The sequence below is a fragment of the Papio anubis genome, chromosome 1, assembly GCF_008728515.1.
Source record: "Papio anubis isolate 15944 chromosome 1, Panubis1.0, whole genome shotgun sequence".
Classification (NCBI taxonomy): domain Eukaryota; kingdom Metazoa; phylum Chordata; class Mammalia; order Primates; family Cercopithecidae; genus Papio; species Papio anubis.
This window is the reverse complement of record NC_044976.1, coordinates 194,117,874-194,135,568: the sequence shown is the minus strand read 5'-3', so window position 1 is coordinate 194,135,568 and position 17,695 is coordinate 194,117,874. Positions and strand designations below refer to the sequence as shown.

The 17,695-nt window shown below is 36.5% G+C and overlaps 1 protein-coding gene across 1 annotated transcript in view; it reads left to right on the top strand.

Annotated features, from left to right (window-relative positions):
- Positions 1-16,014, top strand: part of MAEL (maelstrom spermatogenic transposon silencer) — a 33,807-nt gene extending 17,793 nt beyond the window's left edge. Inside the window, 4 exon segments of the mRNA XM_003893499.3 lie at positions 9,999-10,061; positions 11,619-11,751; positions 14,873-14,948; positions 15,468-16,014. Coding sequence (XP_003893548.2) covers positions 9,999-10,061; positions 11,619-11,751; positions 14,873-14,948; positions 15,468-15,655 — 460 coding nt within the window. The 3' untranslated portion in view covers positions 15,656-16,014.
- Positions 16,015-17,695: the final 1,681 nt, after the last annotated feature.

Sequence of the window (17,695 nt, the reverse complement as noted above, 5' to 3'; positions counted from 1 at the left end):
AAATTCTAGAGTCCAGTCCAAGACCACATGTTGCACTTAGTTATTTATCTCTTTAATCTGGGAAGTTATTTATCTCTTTAATCTGGGACAGTTCCTCAGTCTTACTTTGACTGTCATGATCTGGATATTTTTGAGTACAGGCCAGTTATTTTATAGAATGTTTCTCACTTTTAGTTGATCGGTATTTCCTCATGGTTAAATTGAGATTATGCATTTTTGGCAGGAATACCACAGAAGGGATTATGTGACTGCTCAGTGTGTCATATCTGGAGGCATGTGATGTCAGTTTATCCCATTACTGATGATGATAACTTTGATCACTTGTTTCAGATAGTACCTGTCAATATTTCTCTCTTGGAAAGTTACTGTTTTTTTACTATATATATATATATATTTTTTTTTTTTTTTTTTTTTTTTTTTTGAGACAGAGTCTTGCTCTGTCACCCAGCCTGGAGTGCAGTAGCGTAATCTCAGCTCACTGCACCCTCCACCTCAGGTTCAAGCAATTCTGTGCCTCAGCCTCCTCAGTAGCTGGGATTACAGGCACCACCACACTTGAGTAATTTTTGTATTTTTTAGTAGAGAAGCGGTTTCACCATGTTGACCAGGCTAGTCTTGAACCCCTGACCTCACGTGATCCACCCTCCTCAGCCTCCCAGAGTGCTGGGATTACATGCATGAGCCACTACTCCTGGGTTTTTACCATATAATTAATAAATATTTTGTGGGGAAATACTTTCAAATTGGGTAGGTATTCTCTTCCTCAAACTTTCATATACAAATTTTAGTATCAAGTGCTGACTTTTGCCTGAGTCAGTTATTACTATCATTGTGAAAGGTGATTTTTCTTATTTGATTGTTCCTTCTGCATTTATTGGTTGGCATTCCACTGTAAAACCAAAAAAAGTTTCTCCTTTTTACCCATTTTTTTTTCATTTATATGAGCATGGACTCATGGATTCTTATTCAATACATTTTAATCTATTATTGTAATTTATTTTTATGATCAAATTGTTCCATATATGGCCAGCAGGAGTACCTTCAAGCAGGGGTTTGTGTGTCCTTTTGACATTGCTTCATTGCTTTCTATCTAACAGTGCTTCTTTGCTTTCTATTTGGCACAATATGTTACAGGCTTATCTTGTACTTTCTCTGTTCCAGCCCTGGATTAGCCATTTCTCCCAAGAATCTCTGGTTTATTTTAGTGGAGCATAATAGTTAGGAGATAGAATCTGGGTGGTAGGTGTGCTCATTTCTTACTAAAGTGTCACTGATTCTATATCCCTTTAGTAGAGAGCTAGGAAATATATGTTTGTGTGTGTGTGTACACACTCTCCATACATATCTGTTTGTAGCTAGGTCTGTCAGTCTTTTTATCCATCTCTGTCTTACCATGAGTTCACACTTAACCTGTTATTTCAATCCAATACCATAGAGTTCTCTAGCTTTTTTACTTTTTAAAAAATTTCCTTTCTCTAAGAATGAGAACCCTGGCTGTCAGTATTTTTTAGAATTATATGGTACCATTATTTTTTTAAAAAGACATACAACTGTTTAGAGTTTGTTTATCATTGTTTATAGTCTGAAAGTATATAGTCAAAATACTTTGTTCAGAAGTTATTTAGGTTATTTTTTCCCCTTTCAGTACAAATTACTCTTTTGGAATATATTAATAGTTAAGTTCATTTGCTTGTTTGTATTCCATGTTCATATTCCATTTTTGCTAATTTAGCTTTTGAATGTCTGATGCATTTCCATTTTGTAAACAAAAATAATATTCAAGAGAACTTTATTCTAGTTTCATTTAAAAAAAGCTTGTTAGGATTGCATTAAATTTATAAATTAACTTGGGGATAACTGAAACATTTATAGTATTGAGTTGCTTCCAAAGATTGGGACATCTTTCCATAGTTCAAATCTACTTTTGTGTCTTTCAAATATGTTTTAAAATTTTTCTCACACAGATTGTGCATCTCTGGGACTGGCGCATTTTTGTAGGAGCAGTTCCTTGATAACTTTTTCTGTTTTTCTATGGAAATTGATTTTATTAGGCTTTCTAATTTTAATGAGGTAAATTTTGGTAATCTGTATGTTTCTAGAAAATGGTACATGTTATATAGCTTTTCAAAGTTATTTGTTTAAAGATCTGCAAGGAAGTGTGGTCTCTTAAAATTTTTTTAAATTTCATCTGTTTCAGTGGTTATCTTGTCATTGTATATTTGTGCACTCTCATTTTTTTGTAAGCAAGTGTGTTGTCTACAATAGGATTTTAATTTATTAGACCTGTTTTTCTATTCTCTTCCTAATTAATTTTTGCTGTTATTCTCTTTGTACGTTGTTGTTTTTCTAGTTTTGGGGGCTGGAAATGTAATTTATTTATCTTTTGCCTGATTTTTTAATGTGTTTAGTAGAGTGAAGTTTCTCTTAATCATTGTTTTCAATGAATTACATAGATTATTGCATGCCATATATTCATTGCCATTTTAAATAAATTATGTCATTTTAACTCTCAACTACCATCTCTTTAAAACAAGGCTTTTACATGTCCAAGTGAAAAGGACTTTCTGCATTTTGTTTCTTTTAGTAAATTCCAGTGCTTTTACATTGTGATCAGAAAGCGTTTATAATATTTTTACTTTATGGAAGTTACTGGTATTTAAGGGTTTTTTTTTTCTGACTTAATATTATAATCAATTTTTGTGACTGTTCTCTTGGCATATGAGAATATACTTTCTTTTCAGGATATAGCATTTGAGATCCACACACATACATCATCTACATTGATTGTATTGTTTAGATTTTCTTTAGTTGTATTTTATATTTTCATTAGTTATATTTTATCCCGTTGATATATCTTGTGTTGAGAGTAATCTCCTGTTATTACTGTGTTTCTGTCTGTGTTTCATTGCATTTCCTGTAGTTGTAAGCTGCCTGCTGTGATATTTGATGCCTTAAAAGTTAAAGTTTGCTGAACCTTGATACAGTAAATTGATCAGGGGCTCATGGAAGAGTATTCCCTGTGTTCTTGAACATTTAAAACTTTTTCTAATGGTTTACACCGTATTTCCTTGAGTTTCTAGAAAATGCCACTTCATTTTATGGCTTTGTGTGTTCCTTTTGTGAAATTTGGTCAATTAATTCTCTTGGCCTTAGTTATTTTGGCCTTAGTTATGTGATCTTTTTGACTGGAGTTAGTTGATCATTTTGCCTGGAGACGACCTTAGTCTTTTTTCATTTTTAAAGTCTAATACTGTTGCTAGGATATTTCTCTGAGTTTATATGCAGGTCCATTTTCTGAGACATTTGGTGAGCCCCTTCAATATGCAGAATCAGGTTCTATTTCTGGGGATTTTTTTTTAGATCATAGTTTAATATTAGTTTTCTTCCACTGCTTAATGTTTCTTCTTAAAAGGAGTCCAATATATATGTATGTTTGATCTTCTTTGCCTTTCAGTCACTTTCTGACGCTTTTTACTTTGTTTATTCTCATGATAGTTTCTGCTTTCTTCAGTTTCTCTTATTAACTTTACAAATGAATCTGTTCAACCTTGGGCAGTTGGTAATTTAGTTCTTTTCTGTAATGTTTTTGTCTTTTTTTCCCCTCTCTTTCCTGAGTTAATTTCTTCTTTTTTGTTTATTTCTGTTTCTAGTTTTGAAGTTTCTCATTCAGGGTGTGTTTTTATATTCTCATATGCTTTTTCAGGATATTTAATTTAACATGGAATGGTAATTGATACGGTTTGACTCTGTGTCCCCACCCAAATCTCATATGGTTTGGCTCTGTGTCCCCACCCAAATCTCACCTCAAATCGTAATCCCTGTAACCCCCACGTGTCAAGGGTGGGACCAGGTCGAGGTATCTGGATCACGGGGGCAGTTCCCACATGCTGTTCTCATGAGATCTGATGGATTTAATAAGCATCTGGCATTTCCCCTATTTGCATTCATTTCATCCTGCTACCTTGTGAAGAAGGTGGCTGCTTCTCCTTTGCCTTTCCCATGATTGTAAATTTCCTGAGGCCTCCCCACCAATGCAAAACTGTGAGTCAGTTAAACCTCTTTCCTTTATAAATTACACGGTCTCAAATATTACTTCATAGCAGTGTGAGAACAGACTAACACAGTAATGTTACGTTTTTCCCCTCCTTCATATTTTTTGGTGGGTGGGGGTATGAGAAATTATCAGCTAAAGTGTTTTGAGTCTCCTTTTCTGTTTTCTTTTATTTTTCTTTTATTATTTTTTTTTTTAAAGAGAGTCTCACTCCGTCACCCCGGCCGGAATGCAGTGACACAATCATAGCTCACTGCAGCCTGGTACTCCTAGAGTCCAGCAATCCTCATGCCTCAGTCTCCTGAGTAGCTGGTACTACAGGCATGTGCTACCATACCTACCTAGTTATTTTTCATTTGTCATGGAGACAGAGTCTTGCTGTGTTGCCCAGGCTAGTGTCGAACTTCTGGCCTCAAGCGATCTTCCTGCCTCAGCCTTCCAAATTGCTGGAATTACAGGTGCAAGCCATCATGCCTGGCTATCTTCTTCTTATCATAGCTTGTTTTCTTCCTATAATAGCTTTCTGTAGATGAAGATACATTGCTCCTTTGCATTTCTTGGACAAGGCTGATAATTTATGGGGAGGTTTGATTGAGAGTCTTTGTTCCAGGAACCTTCCTCTCTATCAATGTGACAAAGTACAGGTTCTTTAATGAATGTTTTCAGGGTGGTGGGAGTGTGGTTGTAGGTTTTTAGAATTTTATTTCCTGCATGATCTTAAATTTCCCCGTTTGCTTTTTTTTCCTCCACCTAATTTCTAAAGGGCCCTTCCCCCTTCCTCTTTCACTTAGCGTGGCACTTGCCTATAGTCAGTGCTCTGATCTACTAGGACTGTTTGAATATTTACATAAAGAATGGGCTTCCTCATTGTAAAAATGATTTTAATTTAATCTTAGGCTCTCCATTTTCTTTCTTCCCCACAGTTTTTTCTGGACTCTACTCCATGTAAAGATTGGGGTAGGAGACTGAGAAATTGCTCCATTGGAAATTACAGTTTTCATTTTTCTATTTATAGACAACTGAGTTTTGTAGCATTCTTCTAGTTATGCTGCAGGTGGAGATTTTGTTTTCCCCACATTTGTTGTTGTTCTTGTTAATCTGTAAAGCTTATGAATGAAGTGTTAAGATATTTGGATTTATGTACCATTACCTCAGTTACAGGCTGAAGTATTTCAGAAATTTCACATTGAGTCATTCATTTTCCATGTTTTTATACATTATTGTCCTCTGTGCCATTAAGAGTGTTGGCGATACAGCATTTCTTAAAAAAGAACTCCACTGTTGACTCTGGGGTTTTGTTCTAAGCATACCCTTTCTGCAAGTTTTGATGCCAGTTCTTTCTTCATCTTTTCAGAAGGGGTCAAAAGAAAGTTTTCAGGGACAAACTAATATGTCCTCAAATAATCTTTAAATGGTTTATTGACTAAAATGTTGAAGGATTGCAAATGTCTGGTTACCATCAAGATTAATAATTAAATTTGTACATGGTTAGGCAATGGCAACTATTTCTAGACTGTCAAATGTACATTGTGCAATACCTTCAATTGTAAAATGCATTCTAATTTGGGTTAAAATGTGAAGAAAATGTGTTTTATAATTGAAGAAATACAGTATTGAGTTCAGCAGAGTAGCTATACTCTGCAACAAGATTAGAGTAGCTCTGGTTTAAAACATTTGAGGTCCATGCTGTGGGATTTTGTTAAAGGTAAAACTCTTACACAGTACTGTAGGCACTTTACTAAACTTCTTTGGACAGGATAAATCTACTTTTTATTGAGCTTCACAACATAATAAGATTCAAATGTATGATATTTTACAAGGGAGTTTGGATTGTAGTGTACAATAGAAACTGTTAGAGTCTGTTAATACAAGCAAATGAAACCTATTCCAACCACTGCTCTTAAACGCTTACTAAAAGACCTTAAAGTTGGTAGTAAATTTGTGGTAAATGTTTTGTTTAGTTCTAACAGAAATGGGTAGGTTTTGTATTGGTGAAACTGAGTACAATTAGACAAATTGAATTTTAGAATCTTAAACAGTCTGTTAATAACATGCATTTTAGAGGCTAGAATATTTATAACTTTTATAGATCCCCTATTCTCCTGATGCTTCTTGTCATAATTATTCTTGGACTAATTCACTGTCTATGACTTGCTGACTAAAACATGGTAGCCTTTATTTCATCAACAAATATTTATTGAGCACCTCCTCTGTGCCAGGAAATGATCCAAAAGTGAGCAAAATTAATGTGGTCCCTGCCATCAAGAAGCTAACAGTTAAGTAGGAAAGAAACATACAGTACATAATAAAGAAAATTGTGATTTTAGCTTGTGGTAAGTGCTAAGAAGAAAATCAACAGGACACTCTAACAGAGAAGAATGTATAGAAAAGTAGACCACTTTATAGAATGGTCAAGAAGACTTTGAGGTTGTGACATTAGAACTGAGAACCGAAGTGGGAAAAGGATGCAGCCATGCAAAAAATGGTAAGAAGAGCACCCTGGACGGAGATGGAAAAACCTTGAGGTAAAGGCTTGGTGTTTACTAGAAATTGTTAGACAGTCAGTGTGACTGTGGAGTAATGAGTAAAGAGGAGAATGCACAAGATGAGGTTGAAGCAATCGGGGCGGGGGGTGGTCATAAACCATTAGAAAAATTTTAAACACGCAAGAACACAGGGAGAGATGGAGAGGAATAGGTCGATTTAGGATAGGTTAAAGTCAGTAGACCTTGCTGATGGACTGGACCCAGAGAGAGAAAACGGAAAAAAATAATGAAAGATGACACCCAGGTTTCTAGTGTGTACTACTGGATAGATGGGGAGGAGAGGAGCAAGGTCACAATGTTCTGAGGTCCTGGTGAGGCATCACATCCAGAGATAGCAGGCAAGCAACTGTCATCCTGCTAGAGCTCAGTGAAGCAGTTTGGGTAGTGTCCACATTCTTTTCACTATGTGCTGGGCACAGAAGATACAGTACAGGAAGACAAGTCTTCTGCTTTGATGGACCTCACAGCATGTACATGAGATCACCTCAGCAAACAGCAGAAAGAGAACTCAGCACAAGCCCTGATGAGCTCTGACAAGTTAAAATGTGGGCAGAGGCTTTTCAAAGTCTCAGTACCTCTCAGCCTGTAAGTGTTGCTATGTTACACAAATCATGGCCATCATCAGTGTTGATGAGGGTTGAAGAGATGAGAAAAACTGGGATTTTGGATTCTGGATGTAATAATTTCATAAATCCATGTGAAGTATTTGGTCTTCTTTACCACTCTATAAAGTACTCTGCCTTTCTACACAATCTTATATATCCTATTAGGGCTATTAGTTTGCTTTTGTTCCCAGGATTATCTCATTCTTCTGGATTGTGAGTTGTGGTCTCCCTGTTTTGTTCTTTTTCATGTTGCAGGCTTTTCTTGAATGCCTGATTATCCTTGATTGTGTTCATATTTAGAAATGAGGCTACAAAGCTGAGTGTTCCATATTGTTCAGTGGGGATTGTTAACTGATGAGGCTTTCCTGTAAGGAAAGCAGACAAGAGAGATGTTTAGTTGGAGGCAAAATCCTAAATGCTAGAATATGAAAGGCTTTGCTTTAGGGTACCAGCAGCCATTCTTGCTGCCTGGTTTTCCAAGAACAGTTTACTTTTTTGCATGGGGGGTCAGGGAAGTAGACTATTCTTTTTATAGAAGTTCAGCCTCGTATCTTCCCTTTCTGTTCTGTGAATAGAGACATGCTCACAAGTCCAGAGCCTCTTCAGAGTTCTGATAGGCAGACCTTCTTCTGCTGTTAGCCTCTTGAGCACTGAAGACTGTGACTTCTTTCTAGCTTCATCAGTTACCATTTATTTTGTTTATTTGCCAAAGATTTGTTAAAATATTTTCTATGGAGGCCTCTTCCTGCCTTTTTCCTTTATTGTGGACAGCTACCATTTTTATTCTTTGACTGTCATCTTCACAGGGTCTTGGGACCAAGAAGAGATAAATTTGTGCATGTGTTTAATTCACCATCTTGAACCAGAAACCCCAGCAACAGTAGTATTAAGAAGTGCAGTTTTATACTTTATCACTTTAAAATAGTTTTTCTTAGCCCAATTTAATGAGCTTTTGATACTTGGCAGGATTGGAACTCCTCTTGTACATAAGGCACTTGTATGGGAAAATTTCTGTGGGAAAGAGTGACACAGTCATCCTTGGCCTCAGAATCTCCTATCCAATAAGACTCTAGTGTGAAGATATTAGTCATGTATGGTAAATTCTGGTAGAATTTCAAGAGTTTCAAAAAGTTATGAAAAATCATATGCAGAAGAAGTCACTTAAGTGTTGTAAGAGTTTAAAAACTATTAAATACTATATGGAATAAATGTTTTATTTGTTTCTTTTGTGAAGATAGAATTTCTTAGAGCAGAGATTTGGGTTGAAAGGGGGACCCTTCCAATAAAAAATGGCCTGAATGGTGACTCAGAGAAATGAAAGCCTGCTGGGCGCAGTGGCTCACGCCTATAATCCCAGCACTATGGGAGGCCAAGGTGGGTGGATCACCTGAGGTCAGCAGTTCGAGACCAGCCTGGCTAACATGGTGAAATCTTGTCTCTACCAAAAATACAAAAATTAGCCAGGCATGGTGGCACATGCTTAAAATCCCAGCTGCTCAGGAGGCTGAGGCATGAGAATCAGTTGAACCTGGGAGGTGGAGGTTGCAGTGAGCACAGATTGTGCCTCATATCTAAATATGAATGCAATTAAGGATAATCAGGCATTCAAGAAAAGCCTGCAACATGAAAAAGAACAAAATGGGGAGACCACAACTCACAATCCAGAAGAATGAGATAATCCCGGGAACAAAAGCAAACTAATAGCTCTAACAGGATACAGAAGATTGTGTGGAAAGGCAGAGTATTTTATAGAGTACTGTGCCCAGGCAGTTTAGGGTTTTTTTGTTTTCTTAATTTTTATCTTTTGCCGGTACATAGTATGTGTATATATGTACATAGTTTGTGTATTGTTTTAACCTAAGGCTTCATGTTACAGTTTTGTGAACTACCACATTTATTGGATCACTTTTCTTTGGAAAAACAGTGGGAAAATCTTAATTTTATTTTTAAGTAGTCTTCCATTCATCCATGCATGAAATAACTTTCATCCAGTGCAAATAATGGACTTTTTATACTTTTACTGTTTAAAATGTTTATAATTTTAAATGAAGACTTTTGTTAAGTTTAGGCAAGCTTTGTATTGTACAAGTAGAGCTGCTCTGAGTCTTAATAGACTGTGTACTCATTGGAAAGATACACAAGTTTATAGCAGCTCTTGTCATGAAAGTGTGCTATTTTAGTGTTTGTAACCTTGTATTGACTTACACAAATTATTTCCATCATTTCCTCACCAACATCACCTCCTGAGATCTCCATTGAAACACCACCTTCTCAGTGTTACCTTTCATTGACACTTTATCTAAAATGTTGCTCCTCCCGCATAGTTTATATCACCTTTTTATTTTTTCTCCTTAGAACTTTCCCAGTTTTCTAATTTACTATGTATTATGCTTGCATATCTTTCTTGATCCGTCTTTCCCACTGGAAAGTTAGTTTTGTGTGGACAGTAGTTTCTGTTTTTTCAATACTGTATTTCTAGTGCCTACCACAAGGCCTAGCAAATAGTGTACATTGAATAAATGTTTGTTGAATGAGTGCATGTCACTGATGTGCCAGAAGCACTCATTTTATTTCAAGGTAAAATTTGACTGTATGGTTATGTGTAGGTTGTGTAGTATCACGAATTTGTATCAGAGAAGGTAGCATTAAAATCTGTTTTTTAAAAATCTTTGTGTTAAATTTGAAGTTTTAATCTTTAACTCATTTTTTAAAAGATTTCAGATAGAAATCTGGCATATAAAAACCTTTAAGCAGTGCTACTTCAGTTAGAATATTAAAGTCCTTTTTTTTGTACAGGTGCAAGTGGCATGAAGAAAATGATATTCTCTTCTGTGCTTTAGCTGTTTGCAAGAAGATTGCGTAAGTTGGGGAAAGGAGTTTCTTCATAATACTGTATTCTGATTAAATTATTCTGTGCTGTTTTGCTTGCTATTGCTTTGGCAGTCAGGGTAACTCTGTTTCCACAATGCTCTTTTGAAACAAAGGGGGTCAAATCAAAACTCCAGTGAGATATTATCTCACCCTGGTTTAAAACGGCTTATATCCGAAAGACAGGCAATAGTAAATGCTGGTGAGGATGTGGAGAAAAGGGAACACTCATACACTGTTGGTGGGATGTAAGTTAATACAACCACTATGGGGAACAGTTTGGAGGTTCTCCAGAAAACTAAAAATAAAGCTACCATATGATCCAGCACTTCTTCTGCTGGGTATATCCCCCAAAGAAAGGAAACACATTGAAGAAATATCTACACTCCCATGTTTGTTGCAGCATTGTTTACAATAGCCAAGATTTGGAAGCAACCTAAGTATCCATCAGCAGATGAATGGATAAAGCAAATGTGGTAAATGTGGTATATATACACAATAGAGTACTATTCAGCCATAAAAAAGAATGAAATTCAGTCATTTGCAATAGCATAGATGGAGCTAGATGTCATTATGTTAAGTGAAATAAGCCAGGCACAGGAAAATAATCATCGCATGTGCTCACTTATTTGTGGAATCTAAACATCAAAACGATTGAACTCATGGAAATAGAGAGTAGAAGGAATGATTACCAGAAGCTAGGAAGGGTACTAGAGGGGTGAGGGGGAAGTGCGGATTGTTAATTGGTACAAAAAAATAGTTTGAATGAATGAATAAGGCCTAGTATTTGATAGCACAACAGAGTGACTGTAGTCAATAATAATTTAATTGTACATTTGAAAATAACTAAACGAGAATCATTGGCTTGTTTATAATACAAAGGATAAATACTTGAAGGGATGGATATGCCATCTTCCATGATGTGATTACTACACATTGCATGCTTGTATCAAAACATCTTAAGTAGTCCATAAATATATGCACCTACTATGTACTCACAAAAAATAAAAATAAAGGTGGTTTTGTACATCATAGTACATTTATTTTCCGTCCATGTCACCTCTCCTAGCAATATGGGTGAACCTTCAGAACCACTTCCTTATTGGGGTACTCTAACACATAGGTCTTTTGTTCTCGTTTTGTAGTGAAAGTACCTGGAGCCCCAGATAATCTGGGTGCTCTGGTAGCCCAGTGGGTGATATTAGTTCAGAGGATAGATTAGTGTTTATGGTTGTTGTCTTATTTCTGCCACTTCCCTCTCCTTGCCTTAAACATTTGGGAATCGTAGTAATCTTTACCTTCATTGCCATGCCCTTAAAATGAACCTAAAATTTTATCTGGTAATCAAAAGATTGCTTACCAGTAATAACCTGTTTTATTATATGTATTGCTATTTATTTATATGTCTTCTCTGAATCGCCAAATTTATTTTTTCCCAGTTTATAACAGTATCTCAGATGCTTTCTTTTTGTTAGAGATTTTAAAATACAAATACTTTTAGGTGAATTAAATGAGATTCTGATAGTGAGATTTTTATTTCTTTTAAAGGTACTGCATCAGTAATTCTCTGGCCACTCTCTTTGGAATCCAGCTCACAGAGGCTCATGTACCACTACAAGATTATGAGGCCAGCAATAGTGTGACGCCCAAAATGGTTGTATTGGATGCAGGGCGTTACCAGGTAAGAACCTGACTTTAAGAGCTGCTGGTCTCTTTAGCTGTTCTACTCAATGTGATTCTGGCCAACAGCTGTAAAAGATCAAGCCTTTGTTTGGTTCTTTCCCTCCCCTTAAACATTATTTTGAAGTCCTTCATGGCCTGTCAAACAGTTCCTAATCCAGTTGCGTCTAGTAAAATTCTTTTTTTTCTGGTGTATTTCCTACCAATTTAACAAAGTTTTAAGAAAGTTAAAACCAGTATTTAGTCGTTATATAAAACATTTCCAAAGATATATTCCAAAAATTAAATATCTGAATGTAAGTAATATAAATATTCTGAACATCTACTTCAAAAATGTTTAAGACCTGATTTAGGATTTGATTAAAAGCTATCTAATTTTTCTACCACCTTCCTTCCCTCTCTGCTGTTTACTTATTAATAGGCCTCTAAACCACTAAGTACATAGCAGTTAAGAGTATGGGCTATAGGGTCAGAATTCCTGAATTTTATTTTAGGTTCTGCTACATACAAGCTTTGTGACTTTATGCACGATACTTGAACTTTCTGTACTAATTTTTTATTTATTGAACAAGAACAATAATGGGGGCTAGTATTTGTTAGGATTAAATGCAGCAATATATGACAGTGCCAAGGCCTCCCTGCCTTAGAGCTTAATAGATATTAAATAAATATTATTATTTTACAATAAACATTTAGTGAAAAGGAAACTCAAAGGCAAGAACTACTGATAAAAACAACTAGATTCATCCTAGTTAATTATGCTGAACAAAAGAAGCAGTCTCCAAAATTACGTACTTTAGAATATACTGTATGATTCCATTCATATGACATTTTTTTGAAGACAAAACTATAACAAGAACAAATTAGTGGTTCCCAGGGGATAGGCGTGGGAACAGGGTGTCTGTAAAGGGATTGAGCATGAGAGAGGTTTTTGAGGTGATAGAATGGCTCTGCATCCTGATTGTGGTGTTTACACAAGTCTGTACATAATGTTAAACTTCATAGATGTGTACACCAAAAAAAAGTTTTACTGTGTGATAATTTAAAACTAAAAATGAAGGACTTCAGATCTCTCCATATGTACTCTGAGCAAGACCCTTCTCTACCCTCCCTTTAAACCTTTTACCCAGTGGTTCTCAACTCCATTTCATGTCCTCCGTGGGACATCTAACAATGCCTGGGGACATTTTTGGTTGTCACATCTGGGGAGGGGGTGCCCCTGGCATTTAGTGGATAAAGGCCAGGAATGCTGTTAGCACTCTATCTATACAGGACAGCCTTCCACAACAAAGCATTTTCCAGCCTAAAATGTCATTAGTGCCCAGGTTGAGAAACCCTACCTTAGTTTCATCACCGCCATCTGTGTTCACATCATCAGAATTAATCTCAATAATGTGACTTTTCATTGTTTACATCAGTTACTATAGGAAGCCTAGGAGTCTTAAGATTCTTTCTCATCTCCCAGACTCATCTTATTTGGCTGGTCCTATTTCCCAGCCCTCCCCAACTCCTAAGAAACCTTCCTGTCAGTTTTCTCAGCCTTAGTTATCAGCAGAATTTCAGATATCTTCAGTCTCTTTGGGGGAAAGTCTATTTTACCTTCTTGGTTGTAACTAAAACTTGACCCTCCTCTAAGGACACTGCTTCTCTATTAGCCTTTTCAAATGGTGATATCTTTTTCTTCTTCATGTGTCATGGGCCTATATTTGAAGTAGTTGTCCTTGATTGTGGCTTCCAGACTTCTTTATACAGTCTCCCCAAAATTCCTAGGCATTGAAATTCCTGCCATCCAAGATGTAGTACCTTTTTGGAGTCAGTAGACTCCAAATGGCCCCTTTTTGGAGTCAGTAGACTCCTGAGTTGGTTCCCCTCATTCTTAGAGCAACACCGATCCAGAAAACTGGTTTTTCCATCAGAATTATTTATTTCAATTTCCCTACACATAGTCCTTCCAGCTGCCTAACCTCTCAGTTCGATTTCCTCTCCTTCTACCAAGCAATCATATCCTGGACCCCAGTGGTATCTCCTTCATAATCTCAATTTCAAACATCCCCCTCTCAGACTACCACCATCTTCTAGTACCCCAGTGCCAACAGTTATTTAGTCTCTACTGGGATATACAATTCATTTATGCCTCCACTGTTTTGCACTCCCTTACAGGGCCACTTCATTGCACAACTCCGGGGCACCATTCACGCTAGTAATGCTGTAGCCTCATGTCTCCTCCTTTGCCACCTTTGTCTCTACCCTTCACCTTCTTCCTTCCCAACTCAGATTCCTTGGCCTATCTTTTCCACTGCCTTGCATGCACTGTCAACTCCATTGGCCCTCTTTTTTTCATCATACTTGACAGATACTAACCCTGATTACATCTAACTCTTCACCTACTCTCCTCGTATGCCTGTGAAGCTAAATGCACCTGGAAAGGAACTACCATGCTGACCGATCTTACTATTCATCACCACCAACTTCAAGGGGCCTTTAATGTTGCCTGACAGATACCCATTTCTCTAGTCTGACTGATTTCCTACTCTCCTAGACAGTTATTTCTTACCACCTTTTTCCTTCAGATTTCATCATCTCTTCCCTTACCTTTGCTTTAGCTGATGCCTTTGCCTCCTACTTCTCTGAGAAAATAGAAACAATTGGGAGAGATTTTCTACATATTCCTATGACTCATCTACCTGCATCTACCATATCCTCTGCTTTACTCCTATTTTAATGAATGAATTTTCTGTGTTCCTATCTAAAACCAATCTGGCTATGTGTATGTTAGATTTCCTTCCCTTACCGTAAACTCAAGGACATGGCTTCAGTAATTTTCCCCTCCTGTATCATCAGGGATTCACTCTGTTCTAATTCATTATCAGCAAAACTGCTATAATCTCACTTTAAAAAAAAAAAAAAAAAAAGCAAACCCTTTTTTACCCTGAAACTCCTTATCTCCCTCCAAAGTCTATCCTATTTTCTCCCCGTCTTTGCAGCAAAAATTGATCAGACACTGGAAAAGTATTGAGTGTTAGTTTGCATTTTTAGAGAGTAATTTGAAATTCAAGACAGACCATCCAATAATTGATAAGAAATAAACATTTTTCTCCCTGGTATTTTCCTGCTACTTACAGAAGCTGAGGGTCGGGAGTTCAGGATTCTCTCATTTCAACTCTGCTAATCAGGAACAAAGATCAAACACACCCATTGGTAAGCACCTTATATTTTACAAAAATGCACCTAAAGGATGTTAGAGCCTATTACTAAGATCCCAGGGTGTGGTATTTAAACAGTGATATCTAAATTCGCTTTAGGATATAAGGCACTTGTTGAATTGAGGGTTTTATTTGGCATTAGCACCTTAAACAGTTTAGCTATGTACATTTTTGGGTCACTTGGATACATTGTAACTTCTCAGAATTTGTTAGAGCATTTAAAAGAAAACTTGTTTTTCTTGTAGCGGCAATAGCTTTATAGTTTTGATTTTAATGATATCTTTTGTGGGGTGAGACACTTTAAAAGCTCGTGACATGAAATTTCAAGTGGTACCTAAAGAATTTCAATTAAAAGTTTCCTGGGCTAAAAACAAAAACATTTTTCTATTGTTGACCCATTGAATTATGGCTTAGTGAAAGGCCTACAGTAGGATGAGTCAGTTAATCGAGGCATCTCTTTGTAATAAAATTATAAAATTGCTATATTTCTTTTCTCGTATTTTCAATATCCCAGGTGACTACCCATCTAGGGCGAAAATTTCTGGCCAAAACAGCAGTGTTCGGGGAAGAGGGATTACCCGCTTACTAGAGAGCATCTCCAATTCCTCCAGCAATATCCACAAATTCTCCAACTGTGACACTTCACTCTCATCTTACATGTCCCAAAAAGATGGATACAAATCTTTCTCTTCCTTATCTTAATGATGGTACTCTTTTCAATTTCTGAAAACAATAACAGGCCCAAGTTCCTTCTTACTACAGTCATATTAAACAGATCACATCAATGATAAATGTCACTACTATAAAAACTACTTAATTTGTAAGGAAATTGTTTCATAGATTTAAAAAAATTGTGGTTGGAGAGCATCTTGGCATTTGTACTTTTTTTCTTGAGGGATTGTTCTGCTTCCTGGCTGTATGATGGGTATATCATTAAAGTTTTGAGTCCTATACGAACAAAACTGACATTTTTAGAGTTGTACTTTTGGGAATGTTATAGATTGATAATTATTTCCCCTGATAATAAAGGTATTGAATGTCTGTTATGAAAGGTTCTAAAATAGTGTTAATCTGTTTCTTCCTGTCATGAAATGGGACTCTTGCACTACAGACCTGCAGGCTGTTTTTATTGCAAATAACTAAGAAAATTCTTTAACAAACAGAGTTTTGCTACCTTAAAAAGTTTTTGAAATATACTTACTTTGGCAAAAGGAGTCATTTGAAAGATGAGAAGGCAAAATTAGAAAGGTTATGTAATATACCCTAAATCACATCACATGGCTAGATATTGAATGAATTTCTCATCCGTTGGACTGCAAAGCAAGCAGGTATTATATCGAGTCAGGTGTTCACTCTGTGACTGATTTAAACTGGCTTATATTCTCAACCTGGGGTAATATATAACCTAGGATGAGTAAAATAGGTATGGTAACCCCTTTTGCTTGAAACCACAAGCCAAGACCACACATGACATTGACAGAGGCAACAATTTGATTTAAGTCTGTCTGACCCCAAACTCTGGTCCCTCTGATTACAAAGAATGACTGTCCTGGGCCTCTGGTTTTGTAACCCATATTTTCCTTTACTAACTGTTGAATACCTGCCTTATGGATGTTTTATATGTGTCATCTTAATTAAACCCTTATTACCACTCTGAAGGAGGCAATACATTTTAGAGACCAAAAAATGCTCAGGTCACATAGCTCCTAACTGAAGGAACTGTTGTTATTCCAAGTCAGTCTGACTCCAAAGACGATGTTCCTTTTTTTTTTTTAATTGACCGACCTTTTGTATAGATCATGTTCCTAATACACTATATTGTCCTCCATCTTGCATTCATCTGTTTCTGATACCAGATTTGGAAAAAGAACAATTCATAGACTAAATTTATATATTATACTTTCTAGTAGTATATTTTTCTTTAAAAACTTCATATCCAAGCTTTAAAACCATTGTGTCTTTCTTAAAAATCAACTTAGACCAGGGGTGGTGGCTCACACCTTTAATCCCACCAGTTTGGGAGGGTGAGGCAGCAGGATCACTTGAGGACAGGAGTTTGAGACCAGCTGAGGCATAATAGCACAACCACAGCTATACAACAAGTTAAAAAGTTAGCCAGGCATGGTGGTGCATGCCTGTAGTCCTAGCTACTAGGGAGGCTGAGGTAGGAGGATCACTTTAGCCCAGGAGTTTAAGGCTGCATTGAGCTGTGATCATGCCACTGCACTCCAGCCTGGGTAACAGGGCAAGACCCTGCCTCTAAAAAACTAATAATAAGAACTTTGAAAAACTCAGCTTATTAATAATTGGGTGGAGAAGATGAGGAAGGCTTAAAATATTCAGACTTATGACTTCAGATGCCTAAGTCTTGTTCTCTGTCACCTGAATTCAGTCCTCTGTGAATTGTTTAAGTTAATTTTTTAATTTAAACAATAGTATTGGTTATACTTTTGAGGTATATGTCAAATAAATGAAAACAATTCAATAGGCCCCAGGGATTTATTTTAAGAGAATAGCTGGTCTTTCTCTTCAAAGAAATTCAAAATCCCCAAACTACATTTTTAGAAAAATTCAAACCCTGTCTCCTCTTTAAAAAAAAAAAAAAAAAATCTTTGGCATTGAATTTGAAGTATTAATTACCCTTCAGGAAGACTAGGTGAGTGATTGGTATACTCATGGATATCCTGGTTGACAGTGATTTCTGCCCCCTCTAACTCCAGTAGTATTTCCTTTGTATTATCT